Source organism: Drosophila innubila (genome assembly GCF_004354385.1).
Source record: "Drosophila innubila isolate TH190305 chromosome 2R unlocalized genomic scaffold, UK_Dinn_1.0 1_C_2R, whole genome shotgun sequence".
NCBI lineage: Eukaryota > Metazoa > Arthropoda > Insecta > Diptera > Drosophilidae > Drosophila > Drosophila innubila.
Window position 1 is genome coordinate 15,772,914 of NW_022995374.1, and position 17,608 is coordinate 15,790,521.

Here is a 17,608-nt window from a genome sequence, read left to right on the forward strand (position 1 = left end):
TTGTGGACTACAAAATTCAATCAGCGCAACATAAATTATACAACAAAGAGCGGGAGAGAGAGAGGAGGAGGAGAGAGGGGAATAGAGACGGAGGGCAGATGCATTTGACCCACAAATGTGCGACGATGACTTTAATAAAAACAGATTTGATATTTTTTTTTTTTTTTTGGTACCCAAGTGTCAAACACACACACCCACACACAGACACTCACACACACTGTCAACATTTGGTAACTTTGGCCCTTGGTGGCCTGGTCTGCGGTCTCTATAGAGTCGGATCTCCAGACTGGGGTCTCTGTGGGGGCGACAAATCGTGCGCTAATTAACTCATTGACACTGTGGCCTCCGCCTGGGCCAATTTGAGTGGCGTCAGTGCAGGAATCGTGCGTAAAAGTCGAGTACGCTCCACATTAAATGGCGCTAATTGTGGCATTTGAGCTGCAGCTATCCCCTTCCCTCCCCTTCCCTCCCCCCACCAGCACCCTACCATAACCCTTCAGCCCGCAACTGCAAGTTCCTCTCTTCCCTGCGGGCGTGCCAATGCAATTAGCGCTGTTTTGAGTCTCCAGTGAGATATGCTTAGGGTTTCAACTTCAAACTCCAACTCGAGATGGGAGAAAGAGGAGCCAGAGGAGAAATAGGCGACTGCAGGGAGGTTGCAAGTGCAACGGCTTCAAGTTGAAGTTTGTTTTCCTTTTTTATTCCCCCCCTCATCTTGTTGCTGCTGTTGTTGTTGTTGTTGCTTTTGCAGTTTGTTTTGCTTTTGTGGCATCGGCTTACAAAACAAACCAAAGAGAGCGACGAGCAAATAAAACGGTTTTTTTCCAGGAAACGTGACAAAACGTCAATAACTGACGATGCGGAGTAGTTGGTGCAACAACAACAGCAACAACAACAGCAGCAACAGCAGCAACAACAACATGCAACCATCCACCCAATGGCGATTCCAATGGCGTTCGCAATGGCGACTAGTTGTGGCACCATGTGACAAATCGCAGCTGTATTTGTTGTTGTTGATGTTGTTGTTGTCGTTGTTGTTGCAAAAGCAATTACTTAGACCTCGCAGTCAAAATACGAACGTAATCTAAGACGTCGTCGACTGGTGACTGGTGACTAGTGACTGCAGTCTCTGCTCGGCCAGCATCAGCGAGAAAGTTCCGAGAATAGTAAGTATGGGAATGCGTCGCCAGACGCCTCAGACAACATTCCTGGAATAGGGCCAATGCACCATGCAACTAGCTTTCCAATACCAAGGATAAAGTTCAAGCAAACTCTCAACCTAAAACTACAATTTATCGGTAAACATAGTTATCGATAAGTGTATGTGCTGAGTAATCAAATTGGAGCACTTTATTCAAACAAGTAAACCAGTTTAAAATCTCAGAGAAATGCAACGATCTTTTATAATAAGTTAAACATATCGATATTTATTAATGCCCAAAATTTATCGTTATATATTTATCGATAGGCAAGACACAATAAGAATTGAAGAAGGCAAAATATGTAATATAATTTATTTATTTTATTTATCATTCTCTAAAAAAATATTGCAACTACAGTTGTTTATTATTACAAAGAAAGTGATCTTGGGCAAAAAAAAAATTATTATGTGATCATTTTAAATGATCATAAATTTCCATTAATAGATAAATCGAATGATCGAATTGATCGCTAAATCCAGTAATAACTCTTCTCAACCTGCAGTTTCTTGAGAGTCTCAGGGAGTGAGAGTGAAAGTATAACCAATTTGGGAGATATAATTTAGATTATAATAAATTTCATCATAGAGATCACTCCAAGTGATTTGCCGCTAGATCGATAAGCCGCAATTTATGCTTATCAAATGTTGCCCCGCTCGACGCCCACCATCATAATCTCAGTTGGATTCAATCAAATGCTGGCTGGAGGCTTTACGTGCGATCCATAACTCTGTTGGGATCGGATCACGGCATGGGGGCGATATTTGATTTGATGCTTGATGCTTATCACGCTGATGGAATGACAAAGTGACCAAACTGACCAACTGTATGTGTGAGTGTGTGTGTGTGTGTGTGTGTTTTTGTGACGTGCACATCGTATGGTCATTAAAATCCGTTGGCATTCCTTCAGCGTGCTCCTCCATGTGCCGCAATTAGGCGGCATTTTGACGCCCCAGCTTGTTGTCAGATTTGTGGAGCCCGATTCTGGCATTCCTCGATTCTTGGATTCTCGGATTCTCCAATATTTGAATTTTGTTCATGCTGTGCAGTTTAGCATTTTATGATTTTTTAATTTTATGCTGATGAGCCTCATTGCTTGCATATTTGATTAAACTGTTGTTTTTTCTCCCTCGCTTTTCCCCCTTCTGTCCCTTATTGCTGTTTTATTTTAGTTTTTTATTTTTATTATTTGTTTTGTTTTTGTTTTGATTTTTGTTGTCGCCGTTTGTTTTCCTGCATTTCGTTTTTTTTTATAATGATCTTTACAGATCTTATTTTGAAGTTTTGACATTATATGTCAAGATTTTTAGCGGCTTTGACGCAGCTGGTGTTCAAGCCTTAATGGAAACCAATTCAAAATGGTATTTAAGCTCAGTTTCAGCTCCATAAAGTTTAGTTTACAAGTGTGAAGAGCTTGTTTATTGTAATGTCTGATCTATAAACAAAGAATTTAAGTTGATATTTTATACAAGTACTTGTAATATATATTCATAATTTTTTGTTGTACTCAACGTCCAAAAATTAATATTTCTTTTAAAAAATTATATTTCTATATTATAAGATAGGATTATATTTACTCAAACAATAGTATTAATTATATTTAATAGTTTTAGCTATCTTATATAAGTCTGAGAACTTTGCTACAACTTTCCCTCTCTTTGAGACAAAAGAACTATGCCCAAAAAATAACAAAAAAAAAATAATACAGCCACCTTCAAAAAACGCCTACACACAGGCCATAACGATAACCATAACCATAACCTTAACGAGACTAAAATCAGTCTGAAGTGATAGTGATCTAACAATTAGAAGGCCCTTAGGTCTTTGGACCTAATGTTTTATTTTGCCATATTTATGGTGATGCATTTTAAGTGCACAGATCTGAATGTATCGATATCGATACACGTCGACGCCCATTCTAGAAAACAAAATCATAAATTGAAGACTCAGACTCAGCAAGTTTTAAACTCAACAAAATTCCACACTGTGACTAATAACTTAATTAGAAACTCGAAAAAAAAACAACAACAACAACAACTTTTAAATACTTAATAACTTGCGGCAAAAATGTGGCCCGATCGTAGCTTTTTATTGAGTGAAAAACAAACCGAACAGAAATCTTTAAAATATCTACGATCAATGGCCATAAAAATTCCAAGCATAAATGCATTTTATGTGAATTTGTCGTGAAAAACTTTGGAACCAAAAACAGCTACGTTTATTTCTGTAACAACGTGAGGTATTAAAAATAAACATTTGAATTTGTTTTTGTTTTTGTTTTGGAGAAGCTTTTGGACGTTTCTTTTTTTTTCAGATTCAGTTGAGGAATTACTAATCATTATTCTTGATCTTGGTTCAAGTAGAAGAAAAAATATACTGTGAAATTTAAAGTAATTAATTTTTAGTTAAGAATGGTTTTAAAAATTTCTCGAGAAAAAACAAAACAAAATTTTACTTTTATTCCACATCTTTCTTGTATCTCGTAATATTATATTAAATATAACCCATCATAACTTCAGTTTGACCATCAGTCACTTTTTTTATACACTTTTCACTCCTTTCTGTAAATCATGCCTTTTCTAAATGAAATTCTCAGCTCTCTTCGGCTTACTCACAGTTGTGAAATTCAGTTTAGAACAGCTTGAGCCCCCGAACCTTCTTTTCTTCTAGATATTGTATCTGGCACAATTGCTCATCAGCAAACCGAAGCTGGGGGGAATGTATTCACTGAAAACCCATTGAGAGCCCACTGGAAAAGCACAAGATAAACAATGCAAAATGGCTTGCTTAGAGTAGAGCAACAGAAGAGAGAGAGAGAGAGAGAGAGAGAGAGAGAGAGAGAGAGACAGAGAGAGAGAGTGTAAGCAATAGCAAGAACTCTATAGTCCATTCTCCATTGCAAGCAAAACAAACAAATAATGTTGGGATTGAAGGGAGGCAGGGAGGTAGGCGGGCAGGTGTGTGGCAAGCTGGTCGAGTGGCAAGTGCGAGGCATGCACTCACAAGTGCAAACTTCAGAGTACTCTCACATGTGTCACTAAACTAATGAAATCAATAAGTTATGCGAACGCGCCATGAATCACAACAATAACAACAAAAGGAGTTGACACAAGTGCCAACCAGCCAGCCAGCCTGCCACATTGCCACAACTTGCCACAGCTTGCCACTGACGGCCAAAGGTGTGAAGCACAAAACTCACTCAAGCGCATTGGCCCTGGGTTCGGTGCCGGCTTATGAAATATGAGAGCTGCCTAGAGTACCCCTCGTTCCCTCCCTTAGCCCCTATTCAATGCGTGGGTCTGCATCAACTTTTGCCAAGAATTTCTGTGCATAAATTTAATTACTGGCAGACGACTATGACGATGATGAGGAGGAGAAGAAGGAGAAGGAGGTCTGTCGAAGTCAGTCTGCGACTGAGGCTGAAGCTGAACCCAGAGTCACCTATCAATCTAACTCGAGTGGCTTTTCTCTTCAATGCTTCATTCTGCTTTTCTTTGGCTGCCCCTTTACCGCAGTCAAGTGCTTTACTTATTAGTGACTTTTGTGGCACTCTGCCACCAAACGTTGCCTGCCACATTGAAGTTCAATAGCCCTGACTCAACTACCGATGGCGGGGCGGGGCCAATAATACATTGTTAGTTTATAATTAATAGAGAGAGAGAGAGAACGAGAGAGAGAGAGAGAGAGAGAGAGCGAGAGAGCGAGAGACATAGGTTGTATCTTCACCTATTGGTACTTGAGTTTGGGTTTAATGCATTCCCCTTTCCTCTTTCCATCTTTACATAATCATGAGCTGCAGCTGCAACTGCAACTGCAACTGACGCTTTGGGCAGTATTTTAAAATTAGAACGCAGCACACCTTGAAGCGCCTTTAGAGTTTGTTAACTGTTAAACAAATATCAAACATGGCGCAGACGGCAAACAGAAGTCGAAACTCTTAGCAGACTTCCAACTAGTCACAGTGATTCCAGTACCATCAAAAAGTGCAGTTAGAAAAAGTCAAATTAAAAAAGTTTAAAAATTCAACTGAACAGAGCCAGTAAATGCAACTACCCAAACAATTTAAATTCAAAACAAAATTTTTTTACTAAAATGACAGTCAAAATTTTAAAGGAATTTTGATGCAGAATTAAATAAGAAGCGAAATAATAAAAATATTGACATTTCGCATTAAAATCGATTAAATTGTGGCTAAGTTATGACAGTTTGAAATTTTTGAAAAGGGTTTAAAGGCAAATAAAGTTCGGGAAAAAATGGCCAGTAATTCCACTGTGCCATTAACATTTGACACGTGTAAAGGGGCGTGGTGTTTACTGCTCATTGATTAAAGTACAAAAAATTAACTATTGGCTACTTATTAAGTACGTTCTTATTACATATTTAAATCAGTTTCCCGCCGCTTCGAGCTCCCCTCTGTCTCCTGATTGAATCTAATGATCGGCTTGCTTTGACACGCTTAATCACAACACATCCGTGTTTGCGTTTAATTAAAAATGTTTTTGCCAGCCAAATATTTACATCAATTAAAAGATCCACAAGCTTTAGATGATTTAACTGATGTTTGTTTTCTTTTTCTCCTATTTTTACAGAAAATATAACGATAGTCGGCCTCCCGGACTATGTGAACAACGAATTCAAAATAGCACTGTACGCAAAAGAAACGCAAAGATATTTGTGTTTCAACGACAACTGGAGATTAGTTGGCATGGTAAGTCTAACCTTCGATTCCAATCGCATAATTAAACGCATTTACTAAGCTAAACAAATACTAATTGCCTAAAGGCCGAAAATAGATCTTGGGCAATCTCATTAGGGAATTTACCATTTTCTGTGCTGCCAGACTTCTCTAAAAGAACCTCAAACTTTCTTAACTGACTTCCATTTAAATGCAGATGAGATTTTGAAATCAAAATTACTTTACATATTTGACTGTTCTAAAAAATGTATTACAAAGATAATGGAATTTAAACTGACAATGTCTCGGGGACTCCCGCTTTGATTATGCGCATAAGTTCGTATTAATTTGATAGGCTTTATGGCTTCCCATGCAATCGCAGTTCGCTGTACATGCATCTTTATTGCACCTTTAATAATGATATGTACTTAGGGCCAAGGCTCTCTCCCCCCGCCTTGTAAAGAGTGTGATTACATTGCATTACTGTGGATTGGGTATGACATGGGTTGGGATTAGATTGTATTGCATTGTACTTGAAACGCCGCCGCTTTATGCAAACTAACTGTACAAACACTATAATTTATGGCATGTAGCACATAATGGTTTTATGCAAACGAGCGATTATAACGACAATGGGCATGATACTTGAACGATTTGGCCAAATTGCATAAATTGCCTGCTAAGCGCCAGCTCAGACCGTACCACTAAATAAATTTTCATTTCTTAAATACCCTGTAAAAGATTTGTAGAATATCATATTTTTATCGAGTTTTTTTACGAAATCCCCAAATATTTAAAGTTCAATCGAAAACACAAAACATGGTTCTGATATTTTGTAAAGTTTAGAAAATTAAATAAATACTCTGATTGTTTCATGACTATCTTATGGTAAACACATAGGACCTATGCATACGCATGCTCAATGTTAGATACAGAGTATGTACTAGTTAATCACTATAGAAAATTTTTAGTTGTTTGTAAGTAAAGAAAACCTGTTGCAGTTGCACCAATTCTGTCATGAAAACGCGCGACAACAGAAAACAAAAATATTTATTACAATATTGAAATTTCATATGCAATTACAGCCACATAAACATAAATATATAATAACTGCTTATAACTGTGGGGCGAGACAACAAATTGCTCTTTATATGCGAGAAACTGGCACAGAATTTGCTACAGTTTTGTTACTTAGCTATTTTCGCTGTCTGTTAACGCGGCGTATGCGTGATATTTGCATTTAAAAAATCCACACATTTTGTAAGTTGTTGTGTGTATCCGTTGTCAGCTCCAAATTGCAACTGTTCTCAAATATCTGGAACTTGGGGGATTCCAGCCAATGTGCTTTTTTTTTTTTGAGACATTGTAACACTTTTCTAAGCAGATAATTTCAATGTCAGTCAAATAGTTAGTTGGAACTCTCAACATTGTAGAGTGGCTCGCATAAAAATCATTGACTGTTCAAACAAATAAAATACACACACTCATCAAGTCTCTATATCAGTTTTGATATATCTAATCAATCAATCAAATGACGCGACAATTCACAATGCTGTAATTGCAAAAATATTTCAATGTCCTTCCATACAGTTAGTTAGCTAAGTGTCAATCGAGCTGTGCAAACATCAACATTGAAATCTTACTACAATAGAACAGAGGTCAAAACTTGCACTTGTCATTTTACTGCTTTCGATTATGGCTGTAAATCCAACTTGAATTCATGTGCAAATATGAGTACTCATTCTCGCACTCGCACTGTGATTTTATTATTTTTTTATTATGTCTTATAAAGCATTTAAGTATTTACAGTTTCATTGAAGGTCAATATTTGTGACACATGATTGGGTTGAGGTTACAATACGTTAGCTAAACTTTAACTGAATCACTTCAACTACAAGTGGACCCAACATACCGCAATATGAGTGTGAGGTGCATTCCAATAAGTCACACTACATATTACTATATTTAGATCTTATTTAATGATCAATGATGTCATGAATAGAAGTTTTAAATAATTCGCTGATTTCTAAAATTTTTCTAGTATACTTTTGTGCCTCCTATGTATACTTTCAATCAATGTACGTGTAAAGTTGCTAGATCATAAATTGGATCAACTTCAAACTTTCATAACTTTGTCAAAACTTAACCAATTTTCATGCGAAATGTCATTTTGATTATTATTTGGCCTCCAAATTGATTCTGCATTTAAATTTTGTGGACCTAAAAAATTCAATTTTTTCGACCATAAACAGTCCCTAAATTTAATACCAACCCCTAAACATTTATTCGAAAATTTTGAACTCTAATAACTTTGTCAAAACTGCACCGATTTTCAAGCGGAATATCATTTTGATCATGGTTTGGTTTTTAATTTTATTCTGCATTCAAATTTTATTAAATTTGTTTATTACAAATTTTTTCAATCAGTCCAGTCATAATGCTGGTCTCTAAATATAATTAAATAATGCTTAGAACACACTTGACAGAAGAGAGAACCATACAACAGAAGCAAGTAGCGCCAATTGACATAAAAATAAATATTGTAATTGTTTGGCTATCGAAACAGACGCTTCACACAGACTCGGAGCTGAGAATTATGAAGTGCCCACTGAGAAGCTGTTCAAAAATAGCAATTAAAACCTATAAATAACGATACTGGCAAAAAAAATATTAAAAACAAAAGGGGGAAAAATAATAAGTGGCTTGACTAAATATGGCACAATTGCTAAATGTTGAATGAAATCTTTATCTGCGTCATCTGCAACACTTTAAATCAGAAATTAAATCGTAGCAACAGATTGGGCAACTGATAGCATTTCCACCTTTAACAGCAGCAGCAGCAATAACAGCAGCAACAACAGCAACAATCAAGCCGCGTTTCATTTGGGTTGTCGTTTTGGTATTTCAAGTGTTTTATAAATAAACACACTCCAGCTTCACAGTTGCTGTTGTTGTTGTTGTTGCTGTCAATGTTGCTGGTGTTATACGCTCTCACTTGTAAGCTGCTTGTCAAAATATTGTCGACAAGTCTCAGAGTTTTCACAGCGGAAATGCTGCTCATAAATTGCATTGTCAAGTCAACAATAAGTGAAGATTATATACATACAATACTCGATACTCGTACACGCTCTAATCCATTTGAAATTTGTATAATTGCAGAAGGAACTGCGCGCTACCTGCTACTTCAACGAGACCATCGTTCACGGTTATTTCGTGTTCCGTTCCGTTGTCGATCTACAGCGACGTGTCGGGTTCACGCATCGAGGTAAACCTGTCGGTCCCAAGAAGAGCGTCAACGATGCCTGCTACATGTTCAATAAGATCGATGCCGAGCAGTTTTTCCATCAGCACACGTTACCAAAATGGCGCGAGATGGCCGCATTGATGGCCAATAGCAACAGCAGCAGCAACAGCAGCAACAGCAGCGGCAACAGCGGCAACTATCGCAAAGTCTCGCGCAACAAAAACAATCGCCACAAATCGAATAACCAAAATCAAAAGTTGCGAGAGCAACATGCGCATCATGGCCATAATAGTAGTAGTAGTCTAAGTAGCACTAACAAAAAACAACAACAATTAGCATTAGTTCGAAAACAACAAAAGCAACAGCAACAGCAAGAGCAGCAACGCCAACGGCAGCAACATCAGGTGCGACATCATCACAATGATCCCTCAATGCTGGCGCGGCGACAGCAGCGACGCAAGCAACAGCAGCAGCAGCAACAGCAGCAACAGCAGCAACAGCAGCAACAACAACAACGAGTCACAGCTAGTCCAACGAAACAAATGACTGCCAAAAGTGCAACAACGATAACAACAACAACAGCAGCAGCAACCACAGCAACCGCAGCAACAACCAAAACGTCGACAACAACACTGGCCAGCAAACGCAAAGGCAGACGAAGAAAGGCGCGCAAGCAAAAGCAACAGCAGCAACAGCAATTGCAACAATTGCAGCTGCTATCCACGGCAGCAACAGTCGACACTAGCACGGACGATATGCTTGTCGGTAGCAGTAGCAGCAGCAGCAGCAGTTTTTCCACGGGCTATGACGATGCCTACAGCAGCAGCAACAGCTACAGCAGCAGCAGCAGCAGTGAGCCCTGGTCCACTTGGTTTGCCACGCCCACAGCAACAATTGATAACTTTACGCCAGATGTGAGCAGCGACAGCAGCAGCACAAGCGCCAGCAACATGTTGCTAGCAACAACAGCAGAAGACAGTATTAAACCGTACAGCAGCAGCAGCAGCAGCAACAACTATGATGCATGGTCCACGTTTATCACAGAGTTTGAAACCGAAGCATCAGCAACAACAACATTAGCAACAGCAACATCAAACAGCGGCAATGATACCGAATTGCTGCAGTACGAGGCGGATTTAATTGAGAACAACGATGCGATTGAGAATGAGTTGCTGACCACGGCACAGGCAATAGCCAACTACGAAACCAAAGCAACAGCAACAGTAATAGCAGCAAGGGCTAAAACTACCTCGACAACAGCAGCAACAACAGCAACAGCAACTGTAGCAACGACTGCAGCAACAGTTGCAACAGGCACACAGTTGGTGCTGGAACAGACGCCGCTGGCAGCAACACTGGCCACGCTAATGTACAACAAATGGCACACAACGCAGCAACATGAGGCAAGTGCTGAGACTAACACGACAGCAACAGCAGCAGCAACAGCACCAACGACGGCAGCAACAGCAAGCACGCATAAGCTCAGCAGGCATCGCAGCAGCAACAACAACAACAACAACAATGGCAACGGCAACGAAAGCCAGCAACAGTTGCTGCGGGACAGCAACAGCAAGCTAAACAAACTGTTGCGACCAATTGCAGCCAGAGTTAGCACGCGATTCCAGACTGTGCCCTCAGCAACACAACAGAAAAGTGCTGCAACAAGCACAGCCGCAGCAGTGGCAACAGTTGCTGTTGTTACTACACCACAGCAACATATTGCAGACAAGCTGTTCAGTGTTTACAAGAACATCAACAGCAATCTGAACAATACGCTGACCGAAACAACACTCACAGCAGCAGCCGAGACAGCAACAGCAGCAACTGTTACGGCAGCAACAACCACTAAGAAATCACTGAGAAAATCCACACAGAAGCTGATGGCGACACCCTATCATCAGTTGACATATGTGCGCAACGAGGCGGGTGACATTGACATTGATAATCTCGACAATATTAGCGTATATCCCGATGTCTTTGAGGATGTCGACAGCAGCAATGATAACGACAGCAGCAGCAGCGGCAATGGCAATGGCAATGGCAATGGCAACGGCAACGACAGCAGCAACAGCAGCAGCACCAGCAACAACAGTCGGCTCACCTTTGTCAGTGGCTTTCTGGCCACCTCGCCCACATCCGTGTTGCCCGAATCCATTCGCATAGCCAAGATTAAGATCAACAACGAGCGTCGACGATTGCAACAACATGGCCAACGGCGGCTTCGAAATTTTGCGTAGTAAACGAAGAGTTTTGACAGCAAGACAAGGGTATTAAAGGGGGTCGGTCAATCGGCAATCGGTAATTGGTTATCGGTTATCGATTTGTTGACGCATTAGTCGCCTATACTCAAGTACAGTTTTCAAAGCGCTTAAATTAATGGGCAAAGAATTTATACGACGTCAAATGATGTAAAGAAATAAAGCTAAAATTCAAGCAGAAAAAAAATAATTATGCAATTAATTATATAAATTTATAGATATACTATATAATGAACTGATACATATACATACTTGCATATATATATATGTACATATAGAAACTTATATATATATATATGGGGAGTTGCTTTGGCCACATGCAACAACTTTGGCTGCCTGATTGATGCCTCAATTCAGTCAGCACTTTGCAACACTTGGCTACACACACACACAAACACACACATGCAAAATATACGCCTATAAGCACAGAACTCAGGCCACATTTCATCTTCGAAGTACTCAAAGCTAAGGCATCAAATACCAACTGAAATACCAACAATTACTTTAGTAATTATGAAAACAATTCTTAATTGCAATTACTTAAGTAATGCTATTTTAATAATCTACAAATTGTATTTGCCATAACGTTAACATTTGCTTTGCATTTTAATAAAAATAAAAAAGGAAACTAGAAATTATAAATACACACTTTTCAATTACCATAACGTATTGTAATTGGGCAACTGTTTTCTTTCAATTACTAAAATAATTGACCCGGTTATATTAAAACTCTGCACTCGACAGGCCACTAAATACACTCAGCTCTTAAACACAATGTCAAGAAATCAGTTCCATGGACGAACTCGAAGAACTGCTACATAGTTATAAATGAAAGACAATAAGATTTTTATTTAAAACTAATAAAATAAAATGAAAAACAAAACGGAAATTGTTGCATAAATATAAAGAATAAAATGAATTAAATATAAACAATTTAAAAACGGTGTCAGCGAAAACTAAATGATATAATAAATGTTTAGATGCACTGATTGTAAAAAAAAATACGACAGCAAATTTTGGTTTACTAAAGCAATTAAATTTATTAGCAATGAGATTACAAAATATATTAAAAACTAATAAAAAAGAACAACAACAAAACTATATATACGCATATATTTTCAAAATTTTATAATGAATCGAAAACCAAAATGGCAAATTAGTAAACAAATTTAATGAGAATGTTTTTTAAATTCATACGCAAAACGAAAAAATAAAAGAAGTAAACAATACTAAAACAATTGACAACCAATTCGCACAGCAAACACTTCCAGAATATGAAAATCAAATTTAAACTAAAAACTTTAAATATTAAAAAGTAAAAAAAAATTTTAATAGACACAACTAAATGGAAATTGGAAATTATTCAGAGAGATAATTTAAAAAAATAAACCGAATTTTTAAACAGCATATTGTTAGGGTTGCGCAGCACTGTAACAACGAAAACAGTGCTGCAAAAGGTAACAAAAATATACGAAAAACATTGAAAGCATAGCACGAAATGGGCTAGAGAAAAACAATGCATGAATTGAAACTAAAAACAATTATGAAATTTTGAGATATTTGAAAAATTGAAAAGATTATGCAAAACTGAAAACTTAGAAAAATGCAAAGAAAACCTTTTAAATAAATGTACTAAAAGTAAAATGCTACAAATCAATAAGCATATATAAATCGTATATCGTATGTTATATACGGCGAAAACACCAAAATTCACACTGAATAAACGTTATATTTATTAATTAAATATGTAAAATCCAAAAAAAAAAAGAAGAAAATAAAAACCAACAGCTGCTTTTCTACATATATAGAAATAAATATATACATATGTGTATATGGATATATACTATATATTAATATAAACAACAATTGTTTCTCGTATATTTATATTAATATATATTAACGTAAAGAAATACAAAACGTAAATAGTTCAAACAAATTAGCAAACCAAATACATACAGAAAATTAAAAATAAAAAACAAAAAGAGAAAAACAAATATAAAAATAAAGAAATTGAAATCAATAATCGATTAACAAAATGCAATTGAAAAACTGAAGCGTCAAGTTTATATGTAGCAATATGTATGAATGTAAATTAAACAATAACAAAATGAAAATGAAAAAGTTAATGCAAAATGCTTAGGTGAAAATTTAATTAGTGTGTACTTAAGACAAAAACATTTAAACAATTGAACATTTATGATTACTTAACTAGACATTGAAGCAGCATTCAAATTGAACGACAACTACAAGTCACACACACACACACACACACACACAGTAAACAATTGAGAGAAAAATAAAATAAATAAAAAATTAAAAATGAAAGCGAAAAAGAAAAAGAAAAAAATACAAATTGAACTACTGTACTTATATGCGCGTTGCTGTAATATAACATTTTATGTTAACAAACAAACAAAACGAATATTATATAAAACAAAATGCTAAAATCAAATCTTTATTAATTATACGTGAATTTATTTATTTAATCCTAAGCCAAGTCGGAGCAATTATCCGGGACTTTGGCCGCTTCTCATTCGTCATTTGTAAATTCATTTGCACCAACTGTAATTTTTTTTATGTTCATTTTCAACTTATACTACTAATTAACTGATTAATTAATTTTACATTTAATTTTAATACATGTAATTTAGTTGACTTGTTTGCCGCCATTTTGCATTTCGCATTGTAAATTGTAATTTGTAATTATTTATGTATAAAACAAACTCACACACATACACTCACACATGTATAACTCAAGCACACTCACATCTACACACTGTCAAGCTATCTCTATCTCGTTCACTCTCTTTCAAGTATCTACCTAACTATCTCTATCTTTCTTTGTATTTAAACAAGTAACGCAAAATAATAAACTAATAATAAAATGCCTCAAAAATCGATTTAAAAACAAAATATATTAATTTTACTGGAATTTGGATCAGTTTCCGTTTTTGTTTTCAGTGAACTGAAAACATTTGCTAAATTTCTTGAATTAATTTATTGTTTGTAACATCTTTTTTGATTTTCAAACGTGTGCAGAGAAATCGTATAAATAAAAATTATATATAAATTTAAAAAATAATTACAATGTGTTTTTCCTTTTTGAACTGTGGAATTGGGGTAGGATACTTTTAAGTTTTCCTATATATCATTTAAAATGACAACCGATAGTATCTATAAAAATAATCATGTGCTTTTTCAATTCAAAGCTCTATCAAAGAGTAACTTTAGACTCTTAAGGGTGCACAATAAAGGGATAATATAATAATACAAATGATCCACAATTACAGCATTACAATGTCATTATCATCAACGATTTCTCAGACTTCACAGAGAAATATCGCATAGCAAAAGCCGCAGCACATTCCAAAGAGAACTCGTAGCCAAGAGATCTGTAAATAGCAGCTGAGCATGTAAACCAGTCAATTCTATGGCCTCTATGGAGTTGCCAGGTGGTCCAACCGGGCCAAAATACAAGTGACAAATGTTTGCCAGGCGACAAACTAAAGAAGTTGCACATCGAGTTGAAGTTGAAGTTGCAGCCTGTTTTGTGCCGCAATCCAAATGACAAATGACATGTGCCGACATTTGACATCGTCGCAGGATTAACATGTTATATGCTGTGGATCCTATATCGCCATGCCTGGACATACCCTTCACTTTATTCCTTTTAACTTGAATAGTGCTTAGCCTCAGCCAGGCCACAAAAGCAAACACAGTTATGGACGTCTCGTCTCTCTGGATGTTGCTGCAACTGCTGTTGTTGCTGTTGCTGCTGCTGCTGCTGCTGCTGCTGCTGCTGCTGCTGTTGCCAACAGACCGTGGAGTCGGACACCGAGTGGTGTGGCAGACCTTGAAGATGGACCACACAAGTGGTGCTGGTGACCAAAGTGGCCGTAGGGAAATCGGTGGCTGCTTTGCATAAATGTCCCAGTCACAGTCTTTCTGGCCCTCTGGCTGTCTGTCTGACTGCCACTCGTATCTGTTCCCCTTCCCCACCTCCTGATTTCCTCCCTTTCGACCATGGCCAGTTATCATTCTGTGTCTCCGTGTGCTGCTTGTTTAATTAAAAAATTAAGTTCCAAATCCCCAGCCCATTAAAAAGATTTTTATTTATACCTTTTAATTTCATCAATCGTTGCGACGGCAGGTGCCAGCTCCAGGTAACGTGCCCCATTGCCCCGTGTCTGCAGCCTGCCACGGTTGCCTCGCATATTTTTTACTTCTTGTTTTTTGTTTTGCTTAGCTTTTAACAGGAAACAATTTCATTTGCAAGCAAAAATTCTTTTCAAATCTGCCGCCGTTAAGCAAAAAGAAAACATGCCAGGAAATAATAATAATAAAAAAAAATAAAAGAAAAGAAAAAACTGCTCACTGACTGGGAAAAACCAATCGTTGTTGTAACAGCTCTGTAGCATAAGAGTATAATAACTTTAAAATAGAGCTTGTAACATTTTTCAGAAGCTATCTACTGAAACTCAATGATTCTGCCTTAATAAAACGTGTTTCAATTTAAATACATTTTAAAGGATATTTTCGATATTTTATTTGAAATATAACTAACTTAATGAGACTTAAAAAAATTAAGTTGTTTTGAAATCCCCATCATATGAATTTGATAAATTTACTGTAAGCGTATTAAAAATTCGTTGTAATTTCTTGGTGCTTATCGTTTTGTTTCCTTTTTGGCAGAACGTTTTGTTGGCCCCGTTGCATTGGACAAGTCTGCTGTCCAGCCCCAAAACCCATGAGTCCCGTTGCCCTCCTCCCCCTTATCTTACCCCCAGTGGCATCAGGTTCAGTGTGGTTCGGTTTTTAGTTTATGAATGTCGCCATGTTGCTCTTGTTGTTCTTGTTGTTATATGTTGTGCTGTGCTGTGTTGTTGTGTGTTGTTGTGTTGTCGCACATTCCACTTGGAGCGACAGGATGAAACTGTTGCCTGCATACGGCATGCATATTTCGTATTTTTAGTACAGCCATTTAACATCATCAACTTAAATATGCGTGCAAGATTTATGCCCACATCGTTGTTGGCCCCGCCAAAACAAGGGGAGAGTTGGGGCGGGGGGGACAGTCCTGGGTACGTTTAAAAACGAAGCCCATGACCGGCAAATGGGGCTAAAATTGGCATACAAATGTGGCCAACACAAACACATCGAACAACATGATATACAATACCAAAAACCCAGACATGGATGCCAAGTGCAATACTCCAGTAAATTTGGTATAGATTTATAGCTGAAGCGGAGCTTTGAACTTCTAAGACTAGCAAAAAGGCATGAGAATTATAAAAAGAAAGTAACAGACTTATTTTTTTTTTAATTTTACAGTACCAATTATAAATAAATATAGTTCAATATTGAATAGATTTTACGCTTGGGGTCTGCGCGCAAAAGTTTCTCTACTTTTCTCATAAAGGATATTTTCTACGTGTCAAAATTTTAATAATAACATAAAAAAAAAATGTTTAAATTTATTTAGCCTAACTTAAAAGGAACAGTAATAATCGGTTCATATTTTGTTGAAGCAGAATAGGAATAAATTGAAAAATATTAAAATTTTGTTATTATTATTACTACTATTGAAGAGGTCTTCAAGTTAATCATATTTATTCAAAATTTTACCACATTTAAGCAGTTTATTTGCACATGCCTCACAATTATAGGGTATTTAATATACAAAGCTAATATTTGATATTTAATGCACGACACGCGCTTAGTATTTTTTTAATTATAATTAAGCAGAGGCCATCGGTCCACAACGGCAACAGGTGACCAAAAAAACAGCAACAACTGCAATTGCACATGCAAATGAATGTGGCCGGTTGAAAATGGCCACGTTAAGAGTAAAGCGTTAATCGTTAGACAAATGCAATTGCTGATTTGCTTGATTTGGTTGATTTTCTTAGTTTTTGTTGCTCTGTAATTAGCAATGGTATTTGCCGATTTATCATATTTAAAGAAATATTTGGCGGCCATAAACAAAATGCGAGTTGGCGCCATACGCGAAGTTGGCTTTAAAATTGGCCACAATATTGAAACGTCAAGTTGGCCCCAAAGACGCAAAGCGACAGCGCAGCAGGTGAAGATGTTTGCCCAGTTATCCAGTATACAAATTCAGTTTTCAATTCAGATATTCGTATTCATATTCAGTTACAGATTCATATGGCAAATTCTCGTATTTGGATTCGGATTCAGATTCGGATTCGAATTGGCGTTGGTTGCTTTTGCC

General features: G+C 37.0%; 1 protein-coding gene across 2 annotated transcripts in view; it reads left to right on the forward strand.

Annotated features, from left to right (window-relative positions):
* The window catches only part of LOC117784899 (serine-rich adhesin for platelets), a 68,626-nt gene extending 55,779 nt beyond the window's left edge, over positions 1-12,847 (forward strand). For both annotated transcript variants that reach the window (XM_034622752.1, XM_034622753.1), the window contains 2 exons: positions 5,789-5,907; positions 9,034-12,847. In XM_034622752.1, the coding sequence (XP_034478643.1) occupies positions 5,789-5,907; positions 9,034-11,355 (2,441 nt within the window). In that variant the 3' untranslated portion in view covers positions 11,356-12,847. The remainder of the gene's footprint in view (positions 1-5,788; positions 5,908-9,033) is intronic.
* The last annotated feature ends 4,761 nt before the right edge of the window (positions 12,848-17,608 follow it).